General features: G+C 35.3%; 6 protein-coding genes across 6 annotated transcripts in view; 2 read left to right on the top strand and 4 right to left on the bottom strand.

Moving 5' to 3' along the window:
- LOC109613174 (uncharacterized) overlaps positions 1-23,550 on the bottom strand; it is a 258,271-nt gene that overhangs the window by 10,792 nt on the left and 223,929 nt on the right. The gene's annotated exons all lie outside the window — the stretch shown is intronic.
- On the bottom strand, positions 1,987-2,743 carry LOC101896989 (uncharacterized). Its single transcript, XM_020036101.2, has 3 exons — positions 2,625-2,743; positions 2,397-2,558; positions 1,987-2,331 (listed from the first exon to the last, which is right to left on the bottom strand). Exons 1-3 carry the CDS (start codon positions 2,712-2,714, stop codon positions 2,002-2,004), a joined length of 582 nt encoding a protein of 193 aa, XP_019891660.1. The 5' UTR covers positions 2,715-2,743; the 3' UTR covers positions 1,987-2,001.
- LOC101896817 (uncharacterized) lies at positions 5,616-6,354 on the bottom strand. Its single transcript, XM_005181616.4, has 3 exons — positions 6,235-6,354; positions 6,007-6,168; positions 5,616-5,945 (listed from the first exon to the last, which is right to left on the bottom strand). Exons 1-3 carry the CDS (start codon positions 6,322-6,324, stop codon positions 5,616-5,618), a joined length of 582 nt encoding a protein of 193 aa, XP_005181673.3. The 5' UTR covers positions 6,325-6,354.
- On the bottom strand, positions 9,470-10,283 carry LOC101896637 (uncharacterized). Its single transcript, XM_005181615.3, has 3 exons — positions 10,140-10,283; positions 9,896-10,057; positions 9,470-9,833 (listed from the first exon to the last, which is right to left on the bottom strand). Exons 1-3 carry the CDS (start codon positions 10,281-10,283, stop codon positions 9,498-9,500), a joined length of 642 nt encoding a protein of 213 aa, XP_005181672.1. The 3' UTR covers positions 9,470-9,497.
- LOC101896456 (uncharacterized) lies at positions 14,088-14,797 on the top strand. Its single transcript, XM_011293421.3, has 3 exons — positions 14,088-14,174; positions 14,245-14,406; positions 14,468-14,797. Exons 1-3 carry the CDS (start codon positions 14,088-14,090, stop codon positions 14,792-14,794), a joined length of 576 nt encoding a protein of 191 aa, XP_011291723.1. The 3' UTR covers positions 14,795-14,797.
- LOC105261707 (uncharacterized) lies at positions 21,175-21,980 on the top strand. The gene is made up of 3 exons (XM_011293420.3): positions 21,175-21,299; positions 21,376-21,537; positions 21,604-21,980. Exons 1-3 carry the CDS (start codon positions 21,213-21,215, stop codon positions 21,931-21,933), a joined length of 579 nt encoding a protein of 192 aa, XP_011291722.1. The 5' UTR covers positions 21,175-21,212; the 3' UTR covers positions 21,934-21,980.

The raw sequence follows: 23,550 nt of genomic DNA on the forward strand, positions 1-23,550 counted from the left end.
ACCGAATATCAGGAGGTACCGTTATATCGAAAACATAAATCGACATGGGCCACTTATGAACTATAAATGCTTTCTACCTCAATTCGTTCTCAAGATCTCGTGATAACAACAGACAGACGGACGCTAAATCGACTTAGAATTTTATGCTGATACAGAATATATGTACTTTGTAGGGTCTAACATGAGTATTTCGAGGAGTTACAAATGGAATGACAATATCCTCCATAGATTGGTAGTGGGTATAAAACATCATTCAATAAAAAATATAACAAAAATAAAAAACATGTCACAAAATGCAACAAAAATATTAATTTTTTTATTAAAATATTTTAGAGTGATAGTAAATTGAAATAGACAGACGGACGGACGAACACATACAAGGTGAAATAAAAAACTGCAACAAAGTCAAAAGCCATAATTTTTATTATTTCTTGTTTTAATTTTATTGAATGAAAGCAGAAAATGTCGGAAATAGCATCAAATTTGAGAATAAGTTTAGATTTGTTCGAATTATGTCCATCAAACGGCCAATGAAACCGTCGTACGCTGCCCGAATATTGCTCTGCGGTATTTTGGTCCATTCCCGGCGAAGCGCTTGCTTGAGGTGATCGACAGTTTGGTATTTTGTAAGTGCCAAAATACTCCAGACAAAATAGTCCAACGGATTGGTATCCGGAGATTTTTATGGCCATTGTGCGTTGGAAATGAAGCGAGGAACCTCATTTTGTCACCATTCTTGGGTGGCGTGCGCTGAGTGCGATGGAGCTGAGTCTCCATGGTCTGCGGCTAAAATGTTTGCTTTCCCAGGCTTTATTACACCCTCCAGATTATTTTCGCGATAATATTCGGCATTTATTCTGATGTCACGTTTGATTATTACGAGAGGAGAGCGACCATCGGCTGTTATGGCGGTCCACACCATCACCATGACCGGCGTTTGAGTTCTGGTGGCCAACCGAAGGTACACATCTTCAGCTGACCTCTTTGGCAAGTAAACACGATCATTTTGTTTGCTAACAAACTGCAGGACAACTAATGTTTTCTCATCGGAGCGGAGAAAACCAAATTCGGCAGTTCACCACTTTCGGCCAAGCGAAGCAACTCTTCAGCTCTTTTGAGTCTATTTTCTTTTTCTTGCAGTGTAAGTTCTTGCACTTTTTGGAATTTCAACAGCTTTACCCCGAGCTCATTTTTCAATATTTGGCGAATGGAATATTGCGATATGTTCAGCTCACGAGCTATGTTTCGATCACTGCGACGTGGGTTTCGATCAAGTCGCTTCTTTACTTTTCGAACCATTTCTACTGATGTTGCTCTTTTCTTCCGTCCACTTCCTTGACGTCGAGCTACGCTATCAGTATCACGGTAACAAGCGATAGTACGAGATACAAACGATAGCCACTTGTGGTTTTCCAGCCAAATATAAAGAAATCACACTATCACGAATAACTTTTTTTCTGGAAAATTCTCACCAAAATGCTTTTGTACGCTTGTAAACAATATAATGAACTGTCACTGGAATAATTTTAACAGCTGTCGGACGAATGGCTTAGAAATGACAGGAGTCTGAAATAGGTTGCAGTTTTTTCATCTCACCCTAAATATGGGAGCTATATCCAAATTTGAACCGATCTCGATGAAATTTAGAAAAGGTATTTCTATGCTGTATTTGATATATTTCTCCAAATATCGTTTTTACAAGGTGCATGTTACGTTTGCTGATTACAAATATATCAAAACGGATAAACAATATATATGGGAGCTATTGCTATATCTGAACCGATTTTCACTAAATTTAACATACTTGTTCTAGGCTCAATTTGGTCATAAGTACCAAATTTCATACTATTTGGGCTGATATTACACAGCTATACCTATCGGGGGACTTTACCAAATAACAGGACCACACTGAACATTTTGTGCAAGAAGGATTAGTATTGCCATTTTTTTTCCTTTAATAATTAAAAATTCAAAATCCAACGCCATGAAATTGTCACTAATTTACAACTCACTTATAATTTCGACAATGAAAACCATATTCCAAGTAGCCGCACCATAACCATTAACAATAACCTTGTAAAATCCATCCTGAATATGTTGTGGAAACTCTGATTGATCGAATTGGCATTTGTCCAAGACATACGTTTTCTTTTCGAATGGAGGTTCAAATTTATCCTCAAATACTGGCATATTGGAACATTCCTTCAAGGTGCCCATAATAAGTTTGTACAGATTATCGAAATATTTGAAAAGATGTTGACGCTGCACCTTAAACGGTATCGGTTTGTATTCTTTGACACCGTTTTCACTGCGATATGAAAGGAATTCAATCTACAAATAAGGGAAAAAAATTTTACTCAGGAATATACATAAAGGCTATTGGAAGGAATATTAACCTCGGTATCATCGCCTTCTACAATGTCAAAATTTACGGTAAAACTTATGGAAGCTGCATAGACCCCACGACTTATGCGCTCCACTTTAAATTCATTGAAACTCCATAAATCTGGATTATCCGAATGAGCTTCCACCGATTTCAGTTCATATGTCCAGGTGTGCTATAAATGTTATGTATAACTCGTATTTAAAATATTTTTAAATTTTATGAAATATATCCTTTTCACCTTTATGGGAACTAAGGATGCCTCAAGCTTCCTTAATGTTGAAATAGCAAACAGAACAATAATTACGGATACTGAAGTTGTGACCTCCATTTTTTTTTTTATTTAACCACTACTTTCGACGAGAAGTTTTGTTCATAGTTAGTTAATTTATAACAAATTCTCGTTCAACTAATATAACGTAATTACATGTTCGCCGAGATTATATTTACAATATGTTTGCGACAATGATCTACATTGGCGAATATATAACAAATGTTTACAGTTTAATGATATTTTAATGGAGACTGAATTTTTTGCTTGAATCGGCTATGTTTGAAAGATATTAAACAGGGTACGGGACCAAATTTAATAAAATTGAGTGAAACCTCCTTGTTTAAAATGAATGTCAATTGATGGAATATCCGTCGGAACCGATATATTTTTAATAACTAAATTATTCAATTATTTAATTCCTTTAGTTTACTAATGATACAGATTTAAAGTTAATCGGTTACATAAAATAGGTAAAAAAAATGTTCGATTCGAACATTTATACAATCGAATTAGTCTGTCAAGAAATTATTGTTAACAAGTAAAAAAAATCAGATAAGTACGGCCTGGCCGAACTTTTAATAACCTCCACCATTTAAGAAGAGCTTCCAAAATTTAAAAATATCCGTTGAAAATTCTGCTAAAATACAAAAATTCAGAATATCAGGTGTATTTCGTGGTGCCTATTTCGAACTTCAAACACCATGTTTAAGATAATTCTGTTGATAAACGTAGCTAAAATCATCAAAATACCGAAAATTGGTAGGAACTGGGGCAATTCGAAAATATGGACCTGTATAACTATTTTCTGTCATAGGAGTATCCATTACGAACTTTAATTATCAAATTTGAAACAATTCCGGTGAAAAGTTTTATACAAATCATCCAAATATCGAATATCTGGAGGTACAGTTATATGGGGGCTATACGAAAACGTGGACATTCATAGGTAGTTATCTGCCAGAGAAGGTGGAGCCTATTACGAAAAATGCACTTAAAATCCTTAAAAAAATCGAATATCTTGGAATACATGCATATGGGGACTATACCACACCTAGAAGCTAGAGTGATTTTCTTATTTTGGTTTTTGAACGAATCCACGTGCTCATGCAAATCTTCGTAGAATTTGAACTATATTAACGCCCTATATCGTGTTAATGGGTATTTAAAACAATATTTGAAAATGTTATTCCTCCTGTATTTCCGATATTTGGATTTGTCAACGAAACCAGCATCAATATATAGTTCGGAGATGTGCCCTCATGTATTTGATGGTATTGTGGTATTTTTCACACTAAATTTTGGTTCATTTCATTATAATTCGATGACTATCCAAAATGCTAGGCTTCAGCGCTGCCCCAAGCTCTAACTTCATAAAAAATTACATACTCATTGATTCTTATTTGGCAACTGTAGGGCGACTGCAAAATCTAGAAAATGTCAGGTTTTGGTCAATTTTCAACCCCAAATATCTTCCAAACCTAAATAACCCAAACCCCTATGAAATATTTCTAGACAATTAACGAATGTTTTCTCATCGGAGAAAACCAAATTCGGCAGTTCACCACTTTCGGCCAAGCGAAGCAACTCTTTAGCTTTTTTGAGTCTATTTTCATTCTGTTTCCGTGTACGTTCTTGCACTTTTTTGGAATTTGAATGGCTTTACCCCGAACTCATTTTTCAATATTTGCCGGATGGAATATTGCGATATTTTCAGCTCCCGAGCCATTTTTCGACCACTGCGACACGGGTTTCGATCAAGTCGCTTCTTTACTTTTCGGTAATTTTTTGCTAATGTTGCTGTTTTCTTCCGTCCACTTCCTTGACGTTCAGTATCATGGTAACGAGCGGTGGTACGTGACACAAAAGATTTATTCACATTTAAATGCTGGAGCGCTCTAACGATAGCCACTTGTGGTTTCCTATCACGCTTGAATTCCATCTCGAATATATTTTTTTCTGAAAATTCTCACCAAAATGCTTTTGTACGCTTGTAAACAATATAAAGAACTGCCACTGGAATAATTTTAACAACTGTCGGACGAGTGTCTTAGAAATGACAGCAGACTGAAGTTAGTTGCAGTTTTTTCATCTCACCCTGCATATTAAACATTTTCAAAATCACCTCCATATGTCTAGGCTACTCATGAACAGCGACTCTAATACCAAATTTCAGATTTCAAGCCCTATTCACTCAATACCAAATTGTACCAAATATAGTACTATTTAGTACTCTTTAAAACCATCTTCACACACATTTTTAAAACCACCTTCATATATCAAACTTAGTTTCTAATCATGATTCTCATACTAAAATTCAAACTGTTAGCTTTATCCATTCACATAATACCAAATGGTACCATTTTAGAAGTTCAGTACAATTTTAAAACTTTTTGTAACCTTAAAGTTCAAATTTCCAAAAACCCTTTGGTACATCTATCCTGCATTCCATTAGTGACTTTTATTTCAAATTCCAGAATTCTAGCTCATTTCAATGCAAAAAATCCAATTACGGTACATATTAGTACTTTTCGTACCCTTTTGGTACGAATTTCCAAAAACGCAGCCTTATCAGACGCCTACGCACCAAGACTGATCCCCTGAATGCCTTGATTCTAGATCAAACAGTCAGTTATTTCACTAATCTTTTACACATGAAGAATATAGATATCGCGAATGAAATGCACCAAAAAAATATTTTCATAAAAATTTTCTTCTTGGAATGATTTGATTTTAAATACTTTTACTATATACATAATGTTCAGGAATTCTTCATTCTTGGGGGAATCTTTTATTTTCGATCTACAGAAAATTTACTGCATAGTATATTGATGCATTGTATCACATCGTTGATATTTTATTACTTGTCACAGTTTATTCGCAATTGAAACATTTATTGAAATTTATCGCAATTGAAACATTTATTGAAATTTATGTTTATGAATTAAAACTTTCACCCAATTACACATCACTTATTATTTCCGCTACAAAGACCATATTCCAAGTGGCGGCACCATAACCATTAACAATGACCTTGTAAAATCCTTCCTGTAAATGTTGGGGAAATTCTTCCTGATTAAATTGGCATTTATCCAAAACATAGGTCTTCTTTTCGAATGGTGGTTCAAATTTATCCTCATATGCCGGCATATTGGAACATTCCTTCAGGGTGCCCATGACGACTTTATACAGATTGTCAAAATATCGATAGAGATGTTGACGTTGCACCCTAAAAGGTAAGGGTTTGTATTCCTTGACACCGTTTTCACTACGATATGAAAGGAATTCGATCTGTAATAAATTTTTTTCGAATTTTAACTGAACCATATAACACAAAATGTCAAATATTGACCTCAGTATCATCTCCCTCTTCCACATCGTAATTCACCGTAAAACTTCCACTGGCCGCATACACGCCTCGACTTATGCGCTCCACTTTAAAATCCTCAAAACTCATTAGATCTGGATTATCCGAATGAGTTTCGATTGATTTCAGCTCATAGGTCCATGTTTGCTGGTGTGGTTATTGAAATTAAATTAAATCCTTGTCGAAATAATAAAAAGAGATATAAGGTATTACCTTCATGGGAACTAAGCCTGCCTTTGCCTTTAAAGGCGTTAAGACAGTTACCAGGCCAACTGCTACCGCTATCCCACAAACTATTTTCATTATCTTAACTTTCAGCTATTCTCAATCAACTCCCTCATTGGGGGTTAATTTATACCGTTTGAGATGATCCTCTGTACATTTATCCAATTAATAAAACAATCATAATTTTTGTAAGAGCCGTTAGTTGTAATTGTTTGCGTGACTTATTATGATTACCAACGACATGGGTCAATCATCTGCAGTCAGTCCCCTCCTTCGAGTTAGTAGCAATATTTTTCTAGTTGTGAATTATTGACATGTACTTAACTGTAATTAATGGAAATGTGTTAATTATACTCTCAGCCTTATGGCTAGAGAGGGTATATATCATTTTTATACGACCAAAACGTGCCTCAACGAAATAACGGGTTTAGACCCAAGGTCTCTTTAAACTAAATCCGTTTCAGAACATTTGGAGTCGATCTAGCATCTGTCTGTCTGGCTGGTGCACATGATAACTCACAAAAGGAGTATCCGATTTGGTCCAAACTTTGTACATCGTTCTATTATTTTCAAACTTTCATCGAATTCATCGAATTCACTCCTTGTGGTACCTCCTCCACAAAAGGTTGAAATTTTCAAAAAACAAAAAAAATTTACTGCACAGAAAGAGAAAGGATAATCCAATTTTGCTTCAACTTCAGAAATCCTAATATTAGCATAAGTGATTGGTCAAGTGCGAAAATGGGCAATATCGGTTCACTCTATAAAGTACCTCCCCAAAAAGGGTCAACATTTTAAATAATTCGAACTCTTATAAAATGTGATGTAACAGACCGATTGTCTTCAAATTTCAAATTTTGATGTGAAGATATCGATCCACAATTTTTATACTCTTCACCAAAGCATGGAAGGTATATTAAGTTTGTCATTCCGTTTGCAACACCTCGATATATACATTTTAGACCCCCACAGAATAATTATTGATCAGCGGAAAATTCTATGTCGATTTAGAGATGTCCGTCCGTCTATCCGTCTGTGGAAATCACACTAGCTTTTGAATGAAATGAAGTAGGTAGGTAGTATCTGCAGGACTTTTGGTATTGAAAATGGGCCATGTTAGTATAGCCCCCATATAATGGTACCTCTCTATTTTCGGAATTTTTTGGTGATTTAAGCGGCACTATTCACCGGAATTGTTTCAAATTTGGTATTTTAATTCTGTAATGGTTTCTTCAGCCTTGACAGAAAATTGTCTGTGCAGGTCCACGTATATTCGTATAGCCCCCATATAACGGTACCTCCCGATATTCGGTATTTTGTTGAATTGCTTCAAATTTTGTTTTTAAAATTAGTAGTGGATACTACATCCTATGACAGAAAATTGTCTGTACAGGTCCACGTTTTGGTATATTATTCAGCGGATTCTTTTCAAGTTTCGTATCTGAATATTATAATAGATAATGAAAATTTGCCGATGCAGGCCCACGCCGTCGTATAGACCCCAACGGCTATATTAGGTATTTTTAAGATTTTAACAGAAATTTTGGCGAATGTTATTTTTTTGAAAATTTTAACAGAAATTTTGGCGAATGTTATTTTTTTGAAAATTGTCAAATTCGCTCCAAATAGCGGCCGGGCCGAACTTTTAATACCCTCCACCATTTTTACTTGTCAATACTAATATCTCTCATAATTTTCGAAACAAGTCATCGATTTTTTTTTAAATTTGGCAACTAAATATCTGGTGTGAATTTTGAACTCGTCGGCTCTCTCCCACACAAGTGGCTATCGTTAGACCACTACAGAATTTAAATGTGAATAAATCTTTTGTGTCTCAAACCATCGCTCGTTACCGACGTCAAGGAAGTGGACGGAAGAAAACAGCAACATCAGCAGAAATGGTTCGAAAAGTGAAAAAGCGACTTGATCGAAACCCGGGTCGCATGACCGAAAAATGCCTCGTGAGCTGAACATATCGCAATATTCAATTCGGCGTATATTAAAAAAAGAGCTCGGGGTAAAGCCATTGAAATTCCAAAAAATGCAAGAACTTACTCCGCAACAGAAAGAAAATAGATTCAAACGAGCTTAAGAGTTGCTTCGTTTGGCCGAAATGCAAGAACTTACTCCGCAACAGAAAGAAAATAGATTCAAACGAGCTTAAGAGTTGCTTCGTTTGGCCGAAAGTGGTTTTCTCCAATCCGATGAGAAAACATTCGTTGTCCAGCAGTTTGCAAACAAACAAAATGATCGTGTTTACTTGCCAAAGAGGTCAGCTGAAAATGTGCACCTTCGGTTGGCCACCAGAACTCAAGCGCCGGCCGTGGTAATGGTGTGAGCCGCCATAACAGCCGATAGTCGCTCCCCGCTCGTATTAATCGGCCGTGGCATCAGAATAAATGCCGAATATTATCGCGACAATATTCTGGAGGGTGTATTAAAGCCTTGGGCACGCAAACATTTTGGCCGCTGACCTTAGACATTCCAACAGGACTCAGCACGCGCCGCCTAAGAATGGTTACAAAATGAGGTTCCTCGCTTCATTTCGAGCGCACAATGGCCACCAAAATCTCCGAATACCAATCCGTTGCACTATTGTGTCTGGAGTATTTGGAAAGCAAGGCTGGCACTAAAAAAATACCAAAGTGTCGGTCACCTCAAGCAAGCGCTTCGCCGGGAATGGGCCAAAATACCGCAGAGCAACATTCGGGTTGCGTGTGACAGTTACATTGGCCGTTTGAAGGCCATAACTCGTGCCAAAGGTGACCTATTTGAACAAATCTAAAGTTATTCTAAAAGTTGATGCTATTTCCAACATTTTTTGCTTTTATTCAATAAAATTAAAAAAACGTAAAAATTATGGCGTTTGACTTTGTTGCAGTCTTTTTTATCTCACCCTACATTTTCACCAAATTTGAGGTACTTGCTTCTAGTCTGAATTCGTTCGAATGTGCACACAATAAAATTTACATCGGATGAAGTAGACGAAGAGTTATATTTATATTTGGTCCGATTAACACCTATTTAAATAGCGTTCGACCTTGGGTTAAGCAAATGATTTGTGGAAAATGCCATAAAAAAACATGGACAGACGTACGAAAATATCGACACAGATTGGGATTCTATATGTTCTCAATACAAATATACAACGTCTTGGTACCCGGTATGGTATGGGGATTAAAAATGTGGTACACTAATTTTCTTCCGACTAAGAAGACCAGATTATATATTTAAAATCTTATATGAGCCCATCAATACATAACATTTTGTACTTCAACTACGAACGACATATACCAATTGACCGAACCATAGCCACTTAAAATCACTTTATAAAATCCATCCTGTAAATGCTGTGGAAAACCACTCTGGTCGAACTGGCATTTGTTCATTGTGTACGTTTTCTTCTCCAACGGTGGCTCGAACTGATCTTCAAATACTGGCATATTCGAACAATCCTTAAGAGTGTCCATGGCCAGGTCCTTGTAAAACGTGTTGAGATAGCTATGTAAATGTTGACGCTGCACGGAAAATGGTATTGGCCTGTAATCTTTGACACCGTTTTCACTGCGATAAGAATTTATTTCAATCTGCAATGAAAAACGATTAAGATTCGCACATTTGCTTTGATGTACATGATCATTAGATAGACCTCATTATCATCGCCTTCGACAATGTCATAATTTAACACAAAACTTCCCGATGCAGCATAGACACCTCGACTTATTCGATCAACTTTCCAATCACTGAAACTCAATAAATCTGGATTGTCCGAGTGAGTTTCTACCGCTTTCAGTTCATAGGTCCAGGTTTGCTAAATTTAATTTTTTTAGGAAAACAAAATTTTGTTCATCGTTTAAAATATGCAACAATTAAAACTTCCTTGTGCCCAAAACCTTGTCTTCGTAGTGTCCTCCTCCATAGTTTGCTTCACCGTAGCTCCCACCTCCATAGTTTCCACCTCCGTAGTTCCCTCCTGTCACCAATTTTGATGAAACCAACAATAAAATCACTTCAGCTATTCCGGTTGATAATTGCATTTTTACTGCTTTACAAAACAATTGATAATTGGCCTTTTTAAACAGTTAATTTATAGTAATTGGCGGAACTATTGTAAACTCATTGAACTAACGCAAATCATTGCTTCTACATCAGGCGAATTATAATTAATTACATGACATCTTTCCGATATAAATCTACATGGGCTAATCACTTGGTTTGTCGCGATCGCGTGGAAAACAGTTAGCGATTCGAAAAACTAATGTATTTTAAATTCGGAAAAATGTCAGTCTGTCATCCATGTTTTATAATGCAGGGTTATAGAAAATTGTGTTAAAACAGGTTAGATAACAAGTCAAAATATATAGAATCAGTATTTTATCGCTGAAATTATTTAGATTCTAGAAAGAGTGAACAAAAAAAATCTGATCTTCGAGGAAATCTAATGTTGCCCAATTGGTATATGCAATGTATGTGAAGAAAGTAGGAAACGAATCGTATTTTATCAGAGTTATTATTATTTAAAATTTTCCTTTTTTTGAGGGAGGTACGAGAAGCAGTTGACCAATATTTTCCAAATTAAAATATCGAGACCTAGAAAAGTTTTATTTTATAATTTTTTCGATTTTTATTCCATCTACCACAAATAATATTGAGGTTATATTAAGTCCGTCATTCCGTTTGTAACACATCGAAATAATAATTTTAGACATAACAATGTATACACATTCTTGATCAGTGTACAATTCTTCCGTCCGATCTTCCGTCAGATCTGCAGGCAGGTTAAGTTCAAAGATGGAGACATTATTCACCGGAGTTGTTTCAAATGTCGTATTAAGAATTCGTTGTGGGTACAACAGCCTGTGACAAAAAAATTACGCATTCAGGCCAAGGTCTTCGTATAGCCTCCATATAACGGTACCTCCCGACATTTGGTATTTTGATGATTTTAGAGGTATTATTCTCTGAAATTGTTTCAAATTTAGTATTTGAAGTTCGTAGCGGATACTACAGCCTATGACACAAGATTCTCTGTGCAGGTAAACGCCTTCTTATAGCCCCCATACAACGGTACCTCCTAATATTCAGTATTTAGATGGTTTTAGCGACATTATTCACTGAAATTGTTTGAAATTTCGTATTTGAAGTTCCTAACAGGTACTACAGCCTGTGACAGAAAATTGTCTATGCAGGTCCAAGTTATACCCTCCACCATACATACTGGGTGAGATGAAAAAACCGCAAAGCAAAGCAACCAACTTCAGACTACTGTCATTTCTAAGCCACTCGTCCGACAGCTGTTAAAATTATTCCAGTGACAGCCCATTATATTGTTTACAAGCTTACCAAAGCATTTTGATGAGAATCTTCCAGCAAAAAATTATTCGTGATGGAGTTCAAGCGTGATAGTGTGATTTCTATATATTTGGCTGGAAAACCACAAGTGGCTATCGCTAGAACAATCCAGCATTTGAATGTGAATAAATCGTTTGTGTCTCGTACCATCGCTCGTTACCGTGATACTGGTAGCGTAGCCCGACGCCAAGGAAGTGAACGGAAGAAAACAGCAACATTAGCAGAAATGGTTCGAAAAGTAAAGAAGCGACTTGTTCGAAACCCGCGTCGCAGTGGCCGAAAAATGGCTCCTGAGCTGAACATATCGCAATATTCCATTCGGCAAATATTGAAAAATGAGCTCGGGGTTAAGCCATTAAAATTCCAAAAAATGCAAGAACTTACACCGCAACAAAAAGAAAATAGACTTAACAGAGCTAAAGAGTTGCTTTGCTTGGCCGAAAGTGGTGAACTGCCGAATTTGGTTTTCTCCGATGAAAAAACATTCGTTGTCCAGCAGTTTGTAAACAAACAAAATTATCGTGTTTACTTGCCAAAGAGGTTAACTGAAAATGTGCACGTTTTGTTGGCCACCAGAACTCAAGCGCCAGCCATGGTGATGGTGTGGGCCGCCATAACAGCCGATGGTCGCTCTCCGCTCGTACTAATCGACCGTGACATCAGAATAAATGCCGAATATTATCGCGAAAATATTCTGGAAGGAGTATTAAAACCTTGGGTGGGCAAACATTTTGGACGCAGACCATGGACATTCCAACAGGATTTAGCACCATTGCACTCAGCACGCGCCACCCAAGAATATTTACAAAATGAGGTTCCTCGCTTCATTTCCAGCGCACAATGGCCACCAAAATCTCCGAATGCCAACCTGTTGGACTATTGGGTCTGGAGTTTTTTGGAAAGCAAGGATGGCACTAAAAAATACCAAAGTTTCGATCGCCCTGAATGGGCCAAAATACCTCAGAACAACGTTCGGGCAGCGTGTGATGGTTTCATTGGCCGTTTGATATAATTCGTGCCAAAGGTGGTAAATTCCAACAAATCCACACTTGTTCTTAAATTTGCTGTTATTTACGACATTTTTTGCTTTCATTTCCGACAGTGCACCTTCGGAATGTGAGGGACTTAAAGATCAAATCGGATGAAACATATATATGGGCGCTATTGCTATATCTGAAACGATTTTCACTAAATTTAATGCACAATTAACCCGAAATTGGATGAAACTATATATATGGGACCTATATCTAAATCTGAACCGATCTTGATAATATTTGGCAGAGGTATTTCTGTATCTGATAACTGGTAACAAATATAATTGTGGTCGAATGCATATTACGAATGTGAGTGACCTAAAAACACAAAATCAGATGAAACATATATATAGGAGCTATAGCTATATCTGAACCGAATTTGATTTACTTACTTATAGACTGAGGTCGGTGGAATGTACCAAAATACAGATCATTTAGACTTATATTAGCCACTTGGTGCACAATTAACCCGAAAGCGGTTGAAGATATATCTGATTCTGATCCGATTACCACTAATTTCAATAGGGTTCGTCCTTTGCCCAATCAAATATTGTTTGCAAAATTTAATCTTAATCGGATAATAAATGCGATCTGCATTTTGTTCACAAGAATACATGGTCGGACGGACAGACGGACTGATATGCATGAATCGACTCAGAAAGTGGTTCTGTGAAGATCCTCAAAAGTAAATATGGGTCTATCTCGCATCCTTCTCCATGTTACAAACAAATTCTCAAGGACATAATCCCCTCACCACTATGCGGTGTAGGGTATAACAAAATATAAAGACTTATAAATTTGGAAAATATGTATTGATCTTTCTAAATATTTTTAGTAGGCCATACTAAATCCTAAATCTTTATAAAAACTAGTTTGCAGAAAGATATTCTAGAAACAGAATGGCAAAATAGTCAATATGCCAAAATAAGCGGAAATTTAAAGAAAGATTTTACAAATAATAGAAAACTTACCCATTATATTTAGGGAAATTCGTATTTAGAGTTCACAAAAAAAACTCAACAAATTCCTTTTACAATTTTATTTCTACACTCACAAAAAATGTTTTATTATAAAAATTCCAAGGAACATATTTTTTTATTTCTTTCCATAATAATTGATTTTGATTTAGACAAAAAAACATTAGAGCAAAAATCACTTTCGAGTATGAGGAAGCCTATTGATTGACTGAATTTTGAAGAGAATACAATCCAAATCAACACATTTCAAATCAATGATAATCACTCAATTACACAAAAATAATCTTATAATTGCTAGCATTTGAAAATGTTTTTTTTTTAATATTTATCAGTATCGGATATCATAAATTGATACCAAATGACAATGTAAATATTATCTCTGCTTTGGCAATTAAAAGATTACAAAAGATAATTTTTCTAAAAAAAAATATATATAAATACAATAGTCAATACACAAACTGCAAATCCAAAAAATAAAATGAAGAGCAGTATTAGAAAATCATTTCTATTGGATATCTTGTTCTGTTCAGCACTGGCTGTGGCATTTACCGACGTTGTATTGGAGGTTGGTTTCTATGAAATTTCACTTGACACAAATGCATTCGCTTTAATGATTTTTTTTCTACAAAAACTAGCAAACCTGGACATATGAACTAAAATCCATAGAAACATTTTCATCCGATTTGGATAAGCTTAGATTTGGCGAATTTAAAGTAGAGCGTATAAGTCGTGGCGTCTATGCCGGATCGGGAAGTTTTACAATAAATGCCGATATTGTTGAGGGCGATTCTCATATGGTAAATATCATGAAATATTGTTTTTATTAAAAAAATTATTAGTTCTGCAAAATGCCAACAGATAGAATTCCATGCCTATCGCAGTGAAAATGGCAAGGACTACAAGCCGATTCCATTGAAAACACCCCGTCAACATTTGTACGAGTATTTCAATACATTTTATAAGGAATATGCCATGAACTCGTTGAAGAACTGCTCAAATATGCCGGCATTTGAGGGCAAGTTTGTACCGCCATTGGAGAAAAAGACCTACGTTCTGGAGAAATGTCAATTTGATCAATCGGCCTTTCCACAACATATGCAAGAAGGCTTCTACAAAGTCGATATGGCCGGCAGTGGAGAGGTTGAATGGCATTTCATTTTTGTCGTTGAAATAGAAAACATATAAATGGTTATATGTTCTCTATTGGACATAGTGGAAGTCAAAATCGTGAAAAAATCCAAATATTTCCATTAATGTAGTAAATCAGCATTTCAAAAATTTTTTTGTGCATGCAATAAAAATATTGAAAAGAAGATGGAAATAATTTGAAAAGTTTTTTGAATAAGATAGGTTTAAGTAACTTCAGCATTTTCAAAAAAAAAAAAAAATAATAATAATAATAATGAAATAAAAATAATTGAAAGATCTTAAAATGATATTTTAGATGATTTTGGTTTCAGTTTTAAATTTAACTTAACAAAGTAACCTAAATAAACGGCGAAAGGCCCCTTCCTCCTCATTTTTTTATTTTTGTATAAATATTCCTTGGAATATTTTAATTGTGGGTATCTAGTGTCATCGGCATTGGCTTTGACACTCTATGTGGAGGTCTTAGTGTTTTCTTAGTACATCAAACTCCCAAAAGTAGTTGGGGTCCCAAGGCCCATTAAACATACATAGAGACCTCGAATATATCGGAAATTCTACGGGAAACTCATAGAATTTGGTAAGTATGTCAAAATCCCCAAAGGCGTTGGGGTTCACAGGTAAGATTTAGGGCCCATGGACCATACACCAAGGTCTTCAAATATTTTGCAAAATTTAAGATATAGATGTAGAATCATTTGTACAAAATATGGGTAATGTCGGACCTTGTTTTGTTATAGACCCCATATAAGAGTTCATCCCCATTTCAAGTATTTTTTTTTACATTTTAGCAAAAAGGGATCATAATAATTTCGGAAAATTTGAGTTATTTGAGTTCTTAGTGAAAAGGCCCAAGTTTTGGTATAACCCTCATATGTAGGTATCCTGATTTCAGTTATTTCCGTGGTCTCGGCTACATTTTCTCAATTGATTTGGCCCGTTTTTTGCCATCTTGGTTTCTAAGAGGGTAAATAACGTCTTCGCAGACAATTTTTCAACGTAGGTCAATGTTTCGCAGTACCTATTTAGAGGGTCTTGGACACATTTTCGATTTGGTTTGGCAAAAAATATGTATTTAGGCTAATTTGGGGGTAGAGAACAGAAAAACAGATATAAACATAGGTACATATTTTTTGGTATAGTTCCCACATAAATATACTTTCCAAGTCCACGTTTCCAGCCAATTTTGTCGGGGAGGTTAAGAAATTCTAAGTGGAGGTAATCGTATTGTTTAATAACAGCAAATTCCTTAAAGGGTTTTTATTTATTGTGCCAATTTTTCATTTAATGCTATAGTCTCAATTAACAAGTAAAAAAGAAGCTGAGTTCGGCCGGGCCGAACTTTTAATACCCTCCACCATTAGGAAGAAACATGAAAATTTTGAAAAAAAAAAAAATCCGAAAACTACCACTTAACTGAAAACCGTTATATGCGGACCATACGAAGACGTGAACCTGCTAACGAAATTTGTTGTCATAGCCTGTAGTAACCATTACGAACTAAAAATAAGATATTTGAAATAATTCTGGTAAATAATTTGGCTAAAATCATGAAAATACCGAATATCGGGAGGTACCGTCATATGGGGCTATACGAAGACGTGGACCTGCATACGAAATTTTTGCCATAGGTTGTAGTACCCATTAAGATCTTCCAAAACGAAGTTTTAAACTATTCCGGTGAATAATGTTCCTGAAATCATCAAATGCCAACTATCGGGAGGTACTGATATTTGGGGGCTATACGAATACTTGGACCTGCATACAATTTTTTTTTGTCATAGGCTGTTGTACCTATTGTGAACTTCAAATACGAAATTTGAAATAATTCCGGTGAATAATGTCGCCATAATCATGAAAATACTGAATATCTGGAGGAACTGTTATATGGGGGCTATACGAAGGCGTGGAACGTCATGGCCCATTTACGAACCTGCCTACTGGTGAAAATTCGTTAGAAAGATAGCGTGATTGCATCAGATCGTTTTAGAATTTTACGCTAGAATATATTCTGAATATTCATAATCAGAATATATCAGAATATACTCATAATTTTTGAAGGATGATGTCAAAGACAAATATATTCTTAATAAAAATTCTCTATAAGTCACCAGGAAAATAAAATCTCTATTTCCACTACATAGCAGGAAAATGTAAGTCAACATTTCTGGTAAAAATAAAACCCAAAAATATTGTCATGGATATCTCATCGGACTTTTTTCGAGTTTATGCATGAAAGCAACCCAAAACTTCGTTATAGACGGAAAGTTTCAAAAGGCGACATATTTCACACAAAACTTCACTAGATATTAGATCCGGGTTTTATAGCTTTAAGGGAGATTACATTTGAATTAAAATATATCAGGTGAAAATTACATGTTTATGAGTTGGACTGTTAATTTCAATCTTTCTAACATCAAAGAAGAATAAAATATTCTACACACAATTTCATTATATATCTCTAAACATAAAAAAAAATATTAACTTAATATGTACCATAAAAAATATAATCAATTTTGGTTTATAAAAAACCTTAATTCATCATCAAATTCTACTATACGATATGATCCGATAATATGACTCGATAGTCCATATTCCTTCTAACTTCAATATATTTTATTACGTTTCTATTTTATTTGCTAAACAGAATTCTTCATCAGCCACATTTCTTCTTGTGATATCACCTTGGACATGAATATTTTTTGTAAAGAGAATTTTTATCCGAAGCCGCACCAAAATCCCCAGATATTATAAAATTATTCTTACGGTATGACAGTTTTATTCTACTTAATTTGCAGGTATTGATGATCTAAAACCAAGTGGGTAATATACAATGTTTAACTTGAACAATTTTTAGAGTATAAATCGACTGAAAATTATAAAAAACTTTAATTGACTTTATCTAGTGATTTGTTATGGCAGAAATTTGCAGGCAATAACATTTTGTGGACTTAATTTAATCATATATGGTTTAATAATTACAGAATTTCGAGGATACAGATCAATGCTTATTTTGACATTTAATTGGCTTCGCGTTTATTATCCAAATTCAAATGAATTCAATTGACTGAAAATTATTATTTGTTTGGTATCAGATAACACCATTCAGCAAATAAATGCCAACACGAAACTCATGACATTTGATGAAATGATTTGAAAATGCATCGAGATTTAACATCACAATGACTTTGCTCAATTAAAAATGAAATCATGATTAACATATCACGAGTTATTAAATATTTTTGAAAAAAAAAAATCATGGCTGACTATCTAAAAAAAAATTGTTCCTGAATTATATTTACCCTTCTGTTAATGTTCAATTAAAGTATTTTTCACTTGTTTCCCTTTTAATTTTCTCGGTATTTGGATTTTTTACTGAAACTCGCTCAAATACTAAGGGTATAAAAACTTAAGCTTGGCCAAAGTTTTTTTTACTTGCACTAGATCAAATGTTGGTGTTGTTTTTGTTTTAAATGAATAAAACATCCTATGAAATACGAAATCAGTATACGATTTCATGCAATCTCCAGATATACCAATTTTCCGATCTGGTGTGAAAGAAATATATCAGGCCTATACTTTCGGTAGATATACAGGGCGAGATGAAAAAACTGCAACCAACTTCAGAATGCTGTCATTTCCAAGCCACTCGTCCGACAGCTCGTTACCGTGATATTGGTAGCGTAGCCCGATGTAAAGGAAGTGTAAGAAAACAGCAACATCAGCAGAAGTGGTTCGAAAAGTAAAGAAGCGACTTGATCAAAACCCGTGTCGCAGTGGCCGAAAAATGGCTCGTGAGCTGAACATATCGCAATATTCTATTCGGCAAATATTGAAAATAAGCTCGGGGTAAAGCCATTGAAATTCCAAAAAATGAAAGAACTTACATCGCAAAAGAAATAAAATTGACTCAAATGAGCTAAAGAGATGCTTCGCTTGGCCGAAAGTGGTTTTCTCCGATGAGAAAACATTCGTTGTCCAGCTGTTTGTAACAAAAAAAAAATGATCGTGTTTACTTGCCAAAGAGGTCAGCTGAAAATGAGCACCTTCGGTTGGCCACCAGACAGAACTCAAGCCCCGGCCATTGTGATAATGTAGGCCGCTATAATTGCCGATGGGCGCTCTCCGCTCGTATTAATCGACCGTGGCATCAGAATAAATGCCGAATATTATCGCCAAAATATTCTGGAGGGTGTATCAAAGCCTTGGGCTCGCAAACATTTTGACCGCAGACAAAATGATGTTTATCGCTTAATTTTCAGCGCACAATGGCCACCAAAATCTCCGCATACCAATCCGTTGGACTATTGTGTCTGGGGTATTTTGGAAAGCATAAATACCAAAGTGTCGATCACCTCAAGTAAACGCTTCGCCGGGAATGGGCCAAAATACCGCAGAGCAACATTCGAGTAGCATGTGACGGTTTCACTGGCCGTTTGAAGGTCATAATTCGTGCCAAAGGTGACCAATTCGAACAAATCTAAAATTATTGTAAAATTTTCGACATTTTTTATCTCACCCAAAAAACACAAAAATCACAAAACTGAATTAGAATCAATGCTGGAATCCGAACATTTTACACGAGGTTCAGTTTTTGTGCGTAGGCGTGTGATAAGTTTAGATTTTTGGAAGATTACTAAAATGTACTAAAAATTGAATACTTTATATTGGACAAATGGAATGAGCTAAACTTCTGAAATTTGAATAAGAGCCACTGATGGAGTTCAGGATACATGTACTTGGCAATGTTGAATTCTTGGCAATTCGGAGTTTAAGGTTACAGTTCTAAAATAGTATTCAACTTCTTAAATGGTAGCATTTAGTACTACGTAAAAAAGATTGAGCTAAAAACTTAAAATTTGGTTTGAGAATCAAGTTTGGAAAATAAGTTTGATATATGAATGTGGTTTTGGAAAAGTGTACTAAGTTTACTAATAACCTGTGATTTTGAAATTTTGTGTTGGAGTCCCTGTTAGTGTAGGGTTGTGATTAAGAGGTGGTTTTGGAAATGTGTACTACGAGTGCACGAAAAAAAACAGATAAACAAATTGTGCTTGAAATCTGAAATTTTTTTATTAGGGTTCACTGTTCGTGTGTAGCCTGGTCATCTAGAGAAATGTGTACCGTAATTTAACGAAAAATACTGAATAGTACTATATTTGGTATTGGGTGTAGGGATAGAGATAAAATTATGAAATTTGATATTAAGATTGCTGATGGCATCATTGTTTGAGATTTGGCGATGGTTTTGGAACTTCTTATATTTTATAAGAAAAAGTACTAAATGGTACTAAATTTGGCAGTGGGAGAAGGAATAGAGCTAAAATCCTAAAGTTCGGTATGGATGTCACTGTTGGTATCTGTGGTTGAGGGAAAGAGCTGGTTCTGAATATGAGTACTTTGAAAGTACGAATAGTGCAAATTGCCACAAAATGTTCCGTTGGGTGTTGGAATAGGGATGGAATTGTGAAATTTTGTATCGAGGTCACTGTTGGTATCTGGGTTTCAAGAAAGAAGCTGGTTGTGTATAACCTGAGTACTGTAATTGTTTTGAAAAGTACTAAGTGGTACTAAAATCGGTATTGGGTGAAGAGATAGCACTGGAATACCGAAATTTGATATTATAGTCTCTGTAGGTATCTGGTGATGGCTTTGGAAAAACTACTAAATTGAATGAAGGAATAATGCGGAAATCCTGAAATTTGGTATTGGCTGGTGTCTTTTGGTGCCTGTGGTTAAGATATGGAAGTGGTTTTAAAAATGTGCTCTATAATTTTTCGAAAAGTACTAACCGGTACTGAATTGGTTAAAGGAATAGAACTAAAATCTCGAAATTTGATATAGAGGTCATTGTTGGTATCTGGGAGTGAAATATGAGGGTGATTTAGGAGGTGTTCTCTATAATTGTACTAAACAGTACTAAAATTGGTATTGTGTGCACGAATTCGTAGGTGGGTTTGGAAATTCATACTAGTATGCTGTCTAGGATTGAGATATGGAGCGGTTTTGGAAATGAGTTTAAAAATTAGGTTAAAATTTATTATTTTCAGGATTTTGATTTTTGTCATGGCTTGTACGTGAATTGGCCAAATCTTGATGTTTTACTATTTTTGGCCTACTAGTAATGCAGAGGGTACGTAGTTGTCATTGCCGGTAGTGCTAAAAGTGACACATGAGTTACCAAATATTTCCTGGGTTACTCTTTCTAGTTTCAATATCTAAGTTGTGTTGTTGAATTGAAATTTAATTGCAATCAATTGACTTTTGTCGATTATCTATTTGTTATCAGATTGTAGCAAATCATTTGTTACACAAAACTCGTGATAAGAAAAAAATCATTTTTTTTATGTTTTAATCCATTATCCATTTTTGCAAATATTCAAATGAATTCAATTTTTTGTATAAATATTTCAATTTTCATAACTCAAACTCATTGTATGCTTTGGCCGAGTTCAGCATGCATTTATCCTTTGAGGTTTTAAGCCTTTGGGCTGTGATATTTTTCTCGTCCATAATATTTGTTTGTTCTCTTGTGGATGTGGAGGTAAAGAAAATAAAATATATGAAGAGGAATTGTTTTTAATATTTTTTTAATAATTGTTTTTTTTTTTATTTCCCAGCAAACCTGGACATACGAATTGAAATCAATTGAAACCTATTCCTCCGATCCTGAAAAGGTGAAATTTGGTGAATGTAAGCTGGAGCGTATTAGCCGTGGTGTATTTGCTGTTATGGGTAGTGCGGATATCCAATATGATATTCATGAGGGCGATTCGAATACGGTATAATTTTGAATATTTTCTTGAGGGGAGTAATATGTTTTATAACCTCTCAAAATACCCCTCTAGGTTGAGTTTAATTCCTATCGCAGCGCCAATGGCAAGGATTATCACCCGTTGCCCTTTAAAACGCCTCGCCAACATATATTCGAGTATTTGAACACCTTCTACAAGGACTATGTAATGGATACCCTAAAGGATTGTTCAAATTTCCCAGCATTTGAGGATAAATTTGAGCCACCCTTTGAGAGAGGTGTCTACTACTTGGACAAATGCCAATTTGATCAGAAGTCATTTCCACAACATTTACAGGAGGGTTTCTACAAGGTCAATATGAGTTTCCGTGGTGATGTGGAATGGTATATTGTTTTTGTGGCTGAGGTACAAAGCAAGGTGTAAGGAAGATTTTTTAAAAAAATGCCTAAATGCAAGAGCGAAAAAAAGAGTTACAAACTCCTATAATAAATATATTTTTCAGCATTCCAAAATTAAAATACTTGTTCCAATTCTGATAAAATTATTCTTGGAATTTTCTAGCTTGCCAAGACGCAATTTAAACAAGTAAAGAAAGTCTTAAAGTCGGGCGGTGCCGACTTTTTGATACCCTACACCACTTTCCTAATTTAGTAGAGCTGCGCATAACAATTAAAAGTTTTTATGGGAGAATTCAATCATACACGCTATGTAATTATAATTTAAAGTTCAAAAGACTAAATTTGCCGAAGCATTTGTATCTTTTAAATTCGGACTTGTATTGCCCATTTGGTGCACAATTAATTTGATATCGGATAAAAATATATATGGGAGCTATATCCAAATCGGAACCGATTTCGATAAAATTTTGCAAATATATTTCTGAGCTGTATTTGATATATTTCCCTGAATATCGTCGTTACGGAGTGCATATTACGACTGACAAATCGGATGAACAGTATACATGGGAGCTATAGCTATAACTGAACGGATTTCGATTAAATTTGGCATACTTATTTTGAGGTCCAATCTGATCATACGTGCAAAATTCCATACTATTCAGACTGATATTACACGTTTGGTGCACAATAAAAGGCAAATCGGACGAAGATATATATGGGAGCTATATCTAAATTTTGACCGATTATCTCCAATTTCAATAGGAATCGTCCTTGGGCCAAACAAATGATTTGTGCAAAATTTTATCTGGATAGGGCAACAAATGCGAACTGTACTTTGTTTACAAAAATACATGGACAAACGGACATGCATAAATCGACTCAGAATGTGATTCTATGCAGATCATCAAAAGGAACTATGGGTATATCTCTTTTCCTTTCGCCTGTTACAAACAAATGCACAAAGACATAATACCCTGACCACCTTGTGGTGTAGGGTATAAAAATTCTAAATGTACAGGGTGAAAAAAAAACTGCAAGAAAGTCAAGCGCCATAATTTTTAGATTTTTTTATACCCCCATCATGCTATGGAGGGTATATTCTTTTTTTCATTTCGTTTGTAACTCCTCGAAATACTCATGTCAGACCCAACAAAGTATATATATTCTTGATCAGCGTAAAATTCTTAGTCGATTAAGCGATGTCCGTTATCACGATAACTTTCGAACGAATTGAGGTAGAAGGCTACAATTGTGCACACATGTTTATTTTGCCAGTAGACAGGTCAAGTTCGTAAATGGGCCATGTAGGTCTACGTCTTCGTATAGCCCCCATATAACGGTACCTCCCGATATTCGGTACTTGGGTGATTTTAGCGACATTATTCACCGGAATTGTTTAAAATTTGGTATTTGAAGTTCGTAATGGATATTGCAGTATATGACAGAAAATTGTCTATGCAGCTCCAGGTCTTCGTATAGGCCCCATATATCAGTACCACCCTATATTCGGTATTTTGACGGTTTTAGTGACATTATTCAATGGAATTGTTTCAAATTTGGTATTTGAAGTTCGAAATGGATACCACAGCCTAAAACAGAAAATTGTCTATGCAGGTCCAGGTCTTCGTATAGGTCCCATATA

This window comes from Musca domestica, unplaced genomic scaffold, assembly GCF_030504385.1.
Source record: "Musca domestica strain aabys unplaced genomic scaffold, Musca_domestica.polishedcontigs.V.1.1 18, whole genome shotgun sequence".
Lineage (NCBI taxonomy): Eukaryota > Metazoa > Arthropoda > Insecta > Diptera > Muscidae > Musca > Musca domestica.

Bases quoted from the DNA above. Each gene is read 5' to 3' on its own strand.
- LOC101896989 (XM_020036101.2), bottom strand. From the start codon at position 2,714: ATGGAGGTCACAACTTCAGTATCCGTAATTATTGTTCTGTTTGCTATT. The intron at 2,559-2,624 runs GTGAAAAGGATA...TAACATTTATAG, and splicing joins CATCCTTAGTTCCCATAAAG to CACACCTGGACATATGAACT. The intron at 2,332-2,396 runs GTTAATATTCCT...CCTTATTTGTAG, and splicing joins TAGAAGGCGATGATACCGAG to ATTGAATTCCTTTCATATCG.
- LOC101896817 (XM_005181616.4), bottom strand. From the start codon at position 6,324: ATGAAAATAGTTTGTGGGATAGCGGTAGCAGTTGGCCTGGTAACTGTC. The intron at 6,169-6,234 runs GTAATACCTTAT...TAACCACACCAG, and splicing joins CAGGCTTAGTTCCCATGAAG to CAAACATGGACCTATGAGCT. The intron at 5,946-6,006 runs GTCAATATTTGA...AATTTATTACAG, and splicing joins AAGAGGGAGATGATACTGAG to ATCGAATTCCTTTCATATCG.
- LOC101896637 (XM_005181615.3), bottom strand. From the start codon at position 10,283: ATGCAATTATCAACCGGAATAGCTGAAGTGATTTTATTGTTGGTTTCA. The intron at 10,058-10,139 runs GTTTTGGGCACA...AATTAAATTTAG, and splicing joins GAGGACACTACGAAGACAAG to CAAACCTGGACCTATGAACT. The intron at 9,834-9,895 runs GTCTATCTAATG...TTTTCATTGCAG, and splicing joins TCGAAGGCGATGATAATGAG to ATTGAAATAAATTCTTATCG.
- LOC101896456 (XM_011293421.3), top strand. From the start codon at position 14,088: ATGAAGAGCAGTATTAGAAAATCATTTCTATTGGATATCTTGTTCTGT. The intron at 14,175-14,244 runs GTTGGTTTCTAT...TACAAAAACTAG, and splicing joins TTACCGACGTTGTATTGGAG to CAAACCTGGACATATGAACT. The intron at 14,407-14,467 runs GTAAATATCATG...AAATGCCAACAG, and splicing joins TTGAGGGCGATTCTCATATG to ATAGAATTCCATGCCTATCG.
- LOC105261707 (XM_011293420.3), top strand. From the start codon at position 21,213: ATGCATTTATCCTTTGAGGTTTTAAGCCTTTGGGCTGTGATATTTTTC. The intron at 21,300-21,375 runs GTAAAGAAAATA...TTTATTTCCCAG, and splicing joins GTTCTCTTGTGGATGTGGAG to CAAACCTGGACATACGAATT. The intron at 21,538-21,603 runs GTATAATTTTGA...ATACCCCTCTAG, and splicing joins ATGAGGGCGATTCGAATACG to GTTGAGTTTAATTCCTATCG.